The sequence below is a fragment of the Oratosquilla oratoria genome, chromosome 12 (genome assembly GCF_046742065.1).
Source record: "Oratosquilla oratoria isolate Oo_2021 chromosome 12, ASM4674206v1, whole genome shotgun sequence".
Taxonomy (NCBI): domain Eukaryota; kingdom Metazoa; phylum Arthropoda; class Malacostraca; order Stomatopoda; family Squillidae; genus Oratosquilla; species Oratosquilla oratoria.
In genome coordinates, this window is record NC_134788.1 from 31,679,238 (window position 1) to 31,690,163 (window position 10,926).

General features: G+C 39.9%; 1 protein-coding gene across 1 annotated transcript; it reads left to right on the forward strand.

Annotated features, from left to right (window-relative positions):
• The first annotated feature begins 3,192 nt into the window (after positions 1 to 3,192).
• Positions 3,193 to 6,357, forward strand: LOC143031237 (uncharacterized). The gene has a single exon (XM_076194819.1). The coding sequence runs from the start codon at positions 5,043 to 5,045 to the stop codon at positions 6,354 to 6,356; it is 1,314 nt and encodes a 437-aa protein (XP_076050934.1). The 5' UTR covers positions 3,193 to 5,042; the 3' UTR covers position 6,357.
• Positions 6,358 to 10,926: the final 4,569 nt, after the last annotated feature.

Here is a 10,926-nt window from a genome sequence, read left to right on the forward strand (position 1 = left end):
GTCATGCCAAACTTAATCAAAGGCTATGCTGACATCTCATGAGTAACAATGTGCAGTGGTGTCATGATGTCATTGCATTGGCTATCTGCTCATATGATCATGCACGATGGTTCCTATTATTAGTTGGAATCTGTACTGATGAGAGTTGTATATCTCTTTGTCATGCACATAACCACGCAACGCCTGTATGGAAAAGTTACTCCAATGAATGTTTTTCAGAAACAGAAACATGCCTTGTCAGTACGTTCTATGTTAGGGTAGGATGTTTGAAAAAACAATTAATATACCTGTGATATTATGCCAGCTGCTATACTTCCCTGTCGGGATATGAAAGCTCTTGTTCATGCAGTGTCCAAAGTATGGGTATTAATTGACATTATGTTAAAATGTAAATTGTCATGTTAAAAGGTAAACTGGCCTTACACACATGAAAATAAATCGGTCCTACACAGAACTCTCAGTGTTATTGATTACGGAAAACAATATTTTAGATAAATTGGCCCTACATAAAAATCCCAATATCATTACGTATTATGGAATATGATGTCATAGCGAATTGGGCCCACATAAAACTCCCAGTATTATTACGGATTACGGGAAACAATATTTTTAGTAAATCGGGTCTGCATAAAACTCCCAGCATTATTACGGATTACGGAATATGATGTTATAATAAATTGGCCCTACACAGAACTCCCGGCATTAGAACGGATAACGGAAAAAGTTATTAAAACAAATCGGCCAAATACCAAAGAGCCGTCATGGACCGCGATAACTTTTACCGATGTGAGGAATTAATTGGTCCGACATAAGGCTACCGTCTTGCCAACCTTCCGAACTAAGCCCAAAATTTGCCTTAATTGGTCCGTAATGCCCATGTTTTCTGGGTAGGCAAGAATTGGTTTACTAATAGGGTGGTCGACGAATAGAATAAACTTAGTAACCACGTAGTAAGCGCTGAAACTATCAGTTGTTTAAAAAAACGATTAGACAACTTTATGGATGGGGATGACAGGTGGTGATGGATACGTAGCTGCCTAGTGTAGGCCTTATGGTCTCTTGCACTCTCCCTCATTCTTATGTTCTTATGTTTCCTATTAAACATTAAGTTCGCAATCAGATCGTTCGTTATTCGATCTGGTTTTCCGGAACGTAACCCAAATGTTCAGTGGGGGAAATATATATTGTGTGTGTACAAAGGGGGGGCGGGCAAGGTAGTCCCAGAAAAATAAAAATCAACTTATTTGCTGCAGAAATCAATAAAGGACTACCATGATTCACACGTTGATATTCATCCTTGATTATTGGCTGGGCGCAGACCTCAGAATGAATGTATGTGTGTATATATATATATATATATATATATATATATATATATATATATATTATATATATATATATATACATATATATATAAGTTTATATACATATAACTATATATATATATATATATATATATATATATATATACAGATAATTATATATATACATACATACACACACACACACACACACACACCCACACACACACACACACACACACACACACACACACACACACACACACACACACATATATATATATATATATATATATATATATATATATATATATTTTTTCAACCACAAATCACTTTTAATTCCATGCCATCGCAGTCGAGACTGAGAATCACTCGATTATTGGCATCCGTTGGAAATTGAAACGTGGACGAGCCAAGGATTCGAACCCAGCTAACCCGTAACAACGTTACAGTGACGTAAAGCAATATGCTATCTCTTGATATTGCATTGGTTTACGTCACTGTACATTTGTTACGGGTTATTTTGGTTCGAATCCTCGGCTCGTCCACGTTTCAATTTCCAACGGATGCCTCCATCGAGCGATTCTCAGTCTCGACTCAGATGGCATGGAATTAAAAGTGATTTGTGGTTGAAAAAAGATATTAATTGATCACTGGGAACCATTCAGTGTACACACACACACACACACACACACACACACACACACACACACACACACACACACACACACACACACACACACACACACACACATATATATATATATATATATATATATATATATATATATATATGTATATCCAGTTATCTGTGCTACTAAATTCTTTATCATATTCCTACCCCCCCCCCCCTGGTTTCTTTTTATCTGTAATATTTATACACCCACTCTTGTGACTTCTTATTCCTCTATTAATTTTGACATTACCATTCTGTTTTTTTGTTTTTTTTTTACATTCCTTCATAATTTTCGTATTTGTTCAATTGTCCATTTTTCTTCTTTTTCTTTTAAGTTTCCTTGGTATGACTTCTTTGTTCTATAACCTTGCTGTATTCTGGTTATTCTCTCAATGCATATGTATTTTCGTGCTACTCCTAAAACATTATTAAGTAATATGCTTTATATCAAAATGTTCTAGAAATAGTGTCATTTACCATAACCCAAGAAATTGAATATTATGTTGATTTATGAGTAAGGTTGCTATGGGGCACAAATATTCACGCAAATTACTTATAATTCATTTGAAGTGGGTGTTTGATTTAATGAATATAACTCAACCTACTCCAACCATGAATGTAACCTAAGTGTAGGTTGTGAGAGATAAGGATCGATTCAGAAGTTATCTATATCTCACGTCAGAATGTCAAAAATCAACATTTCTGAGGTTAGGGGAGTGGGGGGTTGGCCGAAACGTTGACTTATGACATCCTTGAGTGGTGTGTATTGGTCCTCTGTGAAAAATTGGCAGCATTTATTCAGCCACTCTTGCTACATTATATCCTAATTAATTACACTATACCATTTTTACTACTCAACTCCACAATTTTTAGTATTTCCTCGACCTTCTATTTCTTTCTTTTTCCTTTAAGCGTTATCCTTCATACGAGTTGTTTGTTCCCTTCCCATACTTCATTTTAGTTAATAGTGAAATTTGTTGTTTGTCTGCGATATTGATCGTGTAGCTTTCCTCTCATCGTTGGTATTTACATTGTTTGTGTTTAGCTACTTAGTGGCCACAACTCAAATATAATGATAACAAGGGTTTCATCGTGACTGAGACTAGTGAGAGGTAACAGGATGCTAGTAAATCCAGGTTGTTAGGTGTAGAAAAAGAAAGTAGCATACCCAGGCACGCACTCACAAGGTATGGGAGATGGTTCACACAGGCATTTTGTTCTGTACACAAGCCATGCTGGCTTAAATAGTGGCTTTATTTCAGAAAAATATTTTTATAATATGTATGGTTAAGAGTAGTGCTTTTTGATAATGATGCCTATTCTGATGGTATGCTAAAATACTCGAGCTATACAGTATTTGTCCATTTTTAGACCTACCCAGCAAAGGTAGATTTTGCTACATATCCTATCCTAACCTAACCATGTACATGACTTATCTATAGGATCTTAGGACCTTGGGGGGTTGTACTTGTGGACCACCAAAGTCTTGCAAGGCTGCAAGAACCCTCTCTGAGACCTGTGATCCCCCCCTTCACACACACACACACACACACACACACACACACACACACACACACACACACACACACACACACACACACACACACACACACACACACACACACACACACACACATAGACATTTGGAGCAGTAATAGACAGTTGGAACAAGTTAGATGAGAAAGTGGTGTGTGCAAAAACAATACATAATTTTAAAAATAGTTTAGATAAAATGAGATATGAAGACGGGACACCACAAGCATAGCTGCCCTTATCGTAAAATACAACTAGGTACAACTAGGTAAATACAAACACACACACATACACACACACACACACACACTGTGGAACAAAGAAGAGAAAGAGATCTATTGGCCATTTACAGAATCATGAAAGGCATGGAAGTCCTTGACAGAGAAGACTTATAAAAGTGGGATAAAAGAAAAACAAGGGGACATGAGAACAAACTCAAAAAGGATAGTTATAGAAGAGATCTGAAAAAAGAAAAAAATTACACACAGAGTTGTGGATGTCTGGAACTAATTGGATGAAACAATAATGTGTGCAAACACCATACAAGAATTAAAAAACAAACTAGATGCTGCAAGATACAAAGATGAGTTACTACGAGCATAGTTCCCCTTCCTGTATAATACAATTAGGTAGGTAAATACATAACCATTACATCACATTGGCAATTGAATATTCTGGTAAAAATAGTAAGGTTTGTACAGTGTAATGTAATCTAATGTACTCCAATATCGTAATGTAACATTGTCTATTGCATAATCTAACATAATGTACCATAACCTCATATAAACTAACTTCACCTGAATTGAGTTTTAAATGAGAAATTGGATTATTTAGGTTTTATAAATACATATTTTAGTACAACCCAACCATCTCATGGTACATAGACAGCTGAGCAGTTGATTTCATATTGATAGATATTCCTACAAATGCTAAATATAAGATAATAGTAAAGTACATAAGATATCATATTTCAAGTAATATTGTAAGAATTACCAGCAAAATATAGTGTGTAAACCAGGTTCCCTCCAATATAACTTGCATTGTAAGTTCATTTTCGGAGGTTTAAGATTTATATTAATTTTCATTTATGACAAATTATGTCACCTAAGAAATGAAATACCAACCTGATATGAAATGAGCACCCATCCTTCCCTCATCACAGCTGCAATCCATCTCTCCTCTCAGTCTCAGCAGGGAAACAATAAAATGAGAGGTGTAAACACGTCTGTTATTATAATGGACCCCCACTTTTCTGATAAACTCCAAATTCTTTTCCAAGTATCCCTATGATTGTAACTCATGTGAGATGTCCAATAACCCCACAGTGGGCACGTGACCTGTGACATCACAAGAAACCTGTCAACACGCTCGTATTACACTTATTACATGCTCCCAACAAGGTAGATGTTGAATTTATTTTCTTTCAGAACAAGGGCAGATATCAACGTTTCATTGGAAAAGGTATCCAGAGATTCTGTATATTCATCATATGATAAAAAGAATCTGGTGCAGCATTTTGGCATACTTATATCATGAGTCATCTTGAATATCATGTGATGACCCACACTGAAGAGAAACATTTCCAATGTGACCAATGTGATGCAGTTTTCTCACGAAAGAGGGCTCTCAAATATCACTTGATGACCCACACTGGAGAGAAGCCTTTCAAGTGTGACTTGTGTGATGCAGCCTTCTCACAAAAGAGGGCCCTCAAATTTCACGTGGTAACCCACACTGGAGAGAAGCCTTTCAAATGTGACCTGTGTAATGCAGCTTTCTCAGCGAAGGGTAATCTCAAACAACACGTGATGATCCACACTAGAGGGAAGTCTTTCAAGTGTAACCTGTGCAATGCAGCTTACTCCGGACATAGTGGTCTCAAATATCATATGATGACCCACACTGGAGAGAAGCCTTTCAAGTGTGACCTGTGTGGTGCAGCTTTCTCAGTAAAATTTCACCTCAAACGACATATGATGACCCACACGGGAGAGAAGCCTTTCAAGTGTGACCTGTGTGATGCAGCTTTCTCAGTAAAGAATGCTCTCAAACATCACATAATGACCCACACTGGAGAGAAGCCTTTCAAATGTGACATGTGTGTTGCAGCTTTCGCACGAAAAGATACTCTTACGTACCATATAATGACCCACACTGGAGAGAAGCCTTTTAAGTGTAACCAATGTGATACAGCTTACTCAGAAAAGACTAATCTCAAATATCACTTGATAACCCACACTGGAAAAAAGTCTTTCCAATGTGATCTATGCAATGCAACTTACTCAGGAAAGAGTGGTCTCAAATATCATATGATGATCCACACTGGAGAGAGGCCCTTCGATTGTGATCTGTGTGATGCAGCTTTCTTAGTAAAAAATGATCTCAAACGACACATGATGACCCACACTGGAGAGAAGCCTTTCAAGTGTGACTTGTGTGATGCAGCTTTCTCAGAAAAGAGGGGTCTCAAATATCACATGATGAACCATACTGGAGAGAAGCCTTTCAAGTGTGACCTGTGTGATGGAGCTTTCTCACAAAAGAGTTATCTCAAACAACATATGATGACACACACTGGAGAAAAGCCTTTCCAATGTGATCTATGTCATGCAGCTTTCTCACAAAAGAGTCAACTCAAATATCACAGGATGACCCACACAGGAGAGAAGCGGTTCAAGTGTGACATGTGTAATGCAGCTTTCTCACACAAGGGTAATCTCAAATATCACATAATGACTCACACTGGAGAGAAGCCTTTCAAGTGTGACCTGTGTTCTAAAGCTTTCTCACAAAACAGTAATCTCAAACGACACAAGGTGACCCACACTGAACAAAAGTCTCTCTAATGTAACGTGTGTGATGCAACTTTCTCAAGAGTCATCTCAAAGATCATGTGCTAACCCACACTGGAAAGAAACCTATGAAGTGTGACTTACTTGTGCAATGCAGCTTTCTCACATCACGTGGTGACCCATACAGAAATTAAGCCTTTTAATCTTTCTCATGAAGGACTTTTTCAAATGTCTTGTACTGACACTTACTCATGAAAGGTTGATCTCATATATTGTGATGACCCATGCTGGTGAGAGGGCTCTCCAGTGTGACTTGGACGATTTGACTTTTCTGTATGATGGTATTTTCAGTTATCAAGTATTGATCCACTATTGTTGTTGTTGTTGTCATTCCCTAGACTGTCTGTCCGAGCAGTCCCGTCTCCCCAAGGAAGGCCACAGCCGAAACTGGGTTTTCCCACAAATCCTTTATAGAGTGTATGTTGTGTTGTTTGCGTGCATGATTGTGTATAATGCAGTCTTCCATTATGTGTTGTATGGTATGGGGTGAAGTGTTACATCCTGGGCAGCTGTTCACAACACTGTCGTCCAGCCTCTTCTGGTAGCTTAGAAGTGCTGGGTGGTGACCGCATCGCAGTCTGGCCAAGTGGACTCTGTCCTTTCGTGGGAGAGAGGATTCAGAAGGGTGGATATCAGGGGGTCTGGCATGCAGCAGTGTGTTGTCTTTCAGTGTGTTAATGGAGCGGTGAGTGATATGATTATGAATATGTTTCCGGAGGCTGGTATTTGGTGGTTGTGGAGGAAGAGAAGAGAGTATCTGTGCGTAATAAAGGTCTTTGGGTGTAGTTTTAATGTTTCTTGGTGTGTGTGGGTGTTCTGCTATGTAGTGTAGCGGGTGTGATGTGTTTGTGGTGGCTGCAGCAAGTGTTTGTGTGCCTCTCATGTCGAGGTGGTCCTTGACTTTGAGGACTTTTGTTTCATGGTGTAAATGGTCTGTAGGTGATGTATTTGTGCAGCCTGTAATTGTTTTTAGGGCTTTGTTTTGTATGATTTGAAGGGTGTTGTGGTGTGTCCACTATTGTAGACCTGTTTGGTGGATGAGTCATCACTGTTATAGACCTGATTGGTTGGTAAATCATTTGTAAATGTTAGTTGTTTTAGTTGTGGAGTTGAGTGACCTGTGATTGGCCTATTGTGTAATTGCAATTTTCCATGTCCATAACTAAAGATTAAATGGTCCGTTAAATGCACGAATGTTTATGTAATTACGAAACATCAACGAGAATATTAGAGAATGGTGTAACTTCTGGATATAGACATCTGGACATCATGACAGACACTGTTCTGTTTACCATAGCATTGTTTGGAGTACAAGCCGTTGTCGTAATTTGTTACTGTAAATATATCTATGGTAACATATTCAGCCGTGTTTATTTTATCCTTTGAGAGACAACTCATACATTATAATGGAGTCTTTCCCAGAGTGATACCATATCCCATATAGTGAATTGTTCATTGTTGGCATATAATAAATCCAACGTGTTTGCTGAATGGATTTGTTTTGTTATTATTTCTGTTAAGAAGACCTTCGTAGTGTCAAGCAGTAGTTTTGAACGTGCTTGTTCTCATCTCGTAACTCCTGAGATAGAACCTTCCTGCTAGGTCAAGTTGTGATGTCTTCCCTTGTTCTGTTGGAATTGATACTTTAAGTGAAATCGCCCTATACCCAGGAGGACCTCTAGTCAGAAGTCCCAGAGGTTGGAATTTGTAGTAGGGGGAGGGGCTAGGTAAGGGTAGGTTGTATTTTAGGTTTTATATTACGAGGTCTGTCGGAAATGTATCCGATTTTTTTTTTTTTTTTTTTTTTTTTGCAAAAACCTGATGGATTTAAATCAAGCGCGCTTCCATGAGCCGACCTTGAACCTTCATGTGCATGCGTGAATTTTTTCCTGCCTGTTGGTACTGTCAGTTGCTGGCAAACAGCATTTACGTGAGGTAATGTGTAGTGCACTCGACAGTTTTTCATTGCAAGGAAAATGACGACTGGGATTTGGTTTCCGGGTCGTACCTGTACACCCAGGACTCGTCACCAGTGATGATGGTATTCATGAAGTCGGGGTCACTGTTTGTGGAGTCCAGCATGTCCTGTGAGACTTGAACACGAAGTTGCTTTTGCTCCGCCGTCAGCAGATTCGGTACGAATGTCGCCGCCTCTCTCTTCGTTGCCAAATCTTCACTTTCATGAATGCCATAATCACTGGCGACGAGTCCTGGGTGTACAGGTACGACCCGCAAACCAAATCCCAGTCGTCATTTTCATTGCAACGAAAAACCGCCGAGAGCACTATACATTACCTCACGCAAATTCTGCTTTCCAGCAACTGACACTATTGATAGGCAGGGAAAAAAAATCACGCATAAGCACGGAGGTTCAAGGTCGGCTCATGCAAGCACGCTTGATTCAAATCCATCGGGTTAAAAAAAAAAAAAAAAAATAGTCGGATACTTTTCTAACATAACTCGTATATTCATATGTAGAAAGTGGTTCAATGAAGTCCGAATACATGGATGGGTATACATAGTTATGTAATATGTGATGTTGCACTGACATATTGGCATATGGTCGCTTGCTGCGCTGTAGATTGTGCATAGGTAAATACGCAGTCATAGATTATGCATTATATTACAACCCCTACAAACACTTCAGGCTAATCTCATTGCTTTAATTATTGGCAAAGACACTGAAAAGAAATCGACATAAGACACAGGCAGCATCTCAAGGACGAAGAGGTATACAACTCTCGTCAGTACATCAAGGAACTACCACTGTGCATGGTCCTATGAACAGATAGCCAATGCAATGACAGCACAACACCAAAACTACCACTGCGCATGATCATATGAACAGATAACCAATGCAATGACAGCACAGCACCTATGCATATTAGTATTAGAGATGTCAGCATACCCTTCAATTAAGTTTGACATGACAGTCTGAAATAGAAATGATCTCCTTGCAGCTTCCTGAAGAACTAATGCGGCTCCTATGGATTCCTAACGGGATGCACAGCAAGGATCAAGCTAAAGAAACACCAAAATAATCACTTTCTCCTTAACAGGGATCGTATCTATCACCAACACTGCATGGTTTACACAGCAGAGCTCATTCCCCAGCGAACTTCGACTACGTAATGTATGCGGATGACAAACGCAATATTTTAGGAAGATCATCCAAAATAATGGCAAAGCAAATGGACAGGGCAGTCAACCAAATCACGGAGATTGAAGAGAAATTGGATATTGTAGTATGACTGTGGTGCGAGCATGGCACCCTCAGCACGGGGTCGAACGTTACCGTGTAGAAAGGGGCGAACGGGTATTGGCCGATGCGTATGGGCTAGTGCGTGTGGTGAATGAGCGAAGGGAGCGAGTGAGAAAAGTTCAGTGAAAGAAAAATATGGACAATAATTAGCGAAGGTAGTATTGATAGGCGTTACGAGGGAAAGAGAAACTAGGTAGAAGACTCTTTGTCATCAGGATTGACGAAGAAGCAGAAGATAACGAGGGTAGGGTAAATGATACGTCGGCCCGCGACAACAAGCTATCTAGGCATGGGCGAGGCGACTAGCACAAAGAGGGAATCATTCGAGATGAGCAACATAACCTTAAAGCCCTTTGATGGCGATGGAGACGTCGTCGCGTGGGTTAAAAAGGCAGAATTAGTGGCTAAATTAACTGGTGTCAGTAACGTCGCGAACTATATTGCCCTTAATTTGGAAGGCGACTCATCAGGCATCTACTTAGAAATAAAAGGGATCAAGGTGTAGGAAAACTGAGAAAGAGGCATTCGCTCAGAGTGCGTTCGAATCATTTAACAGGCTACAAAGAATGCATTGGGCTGGTGAACAGGTCGGCGTGTTTGCCAACGAAATAAGGATATTAGCGGGACTATCGAGACTTCAAGGCGAAGACTTGGAACAACTAGTTAGAATGGTGTTTGTGAATGGCCTCCCAGATCAAGTATCCGCTGAGTTACAGCAAATAGATGATGCCAAGTGTGCGAGCATGGACGTGTTGGTAGTCCATGCTAGAATTTTCATAAGGAAACAGAAGGACAGGCCGATAGCTGCAATAGCAACAGAGAAATCGAAAGGCCTTGAACGAGATCGAGATGCCAGGAAGCATGATGATGATGCCAGGAAGAGGGGAGACCTACTGGATCAGCAGATGAGCAGGGGAGAGCTCCTCTCCCTGTGTGGCAAATTGGTTGGTCACTACTCGATCGCAGGTTGGCTCTGTGTGGCGGGCAATTATCTTGAGAGACAGTCAGGGTTGAAGGTTTGGGGAGAGAATGTTGATGAGGGCACGTTCACGATGATATATGACGCCGTACGACGGGTGAGACGCGACGATCCAGTGAGAGGACAGTGGAGTGCACCACAACAGAACATAGGTGTAATATGGTGCGATGCTAGCAGCATAGCAACCGGTGTAGTCTTGGAGATAGGAGATGTGCTAGTCGATGATAGGGCGTGGCAAGGCAAAAAAGGATGACTACCATCACATTAATGTATCGGAGTTGGATGAACTCAATTTTAACTGCTGAGGAGAGAATACACACGAA

Bases quoted from the DNA above. Each gene is read 5' to 3' on its own strand.
- LOC143031237 (XM_076194819.1), top strand. From the start codon at position 5,043: ATGAGTCATCTTGAATATCATGTGATGACCCACACTGAAGAGAAACAT.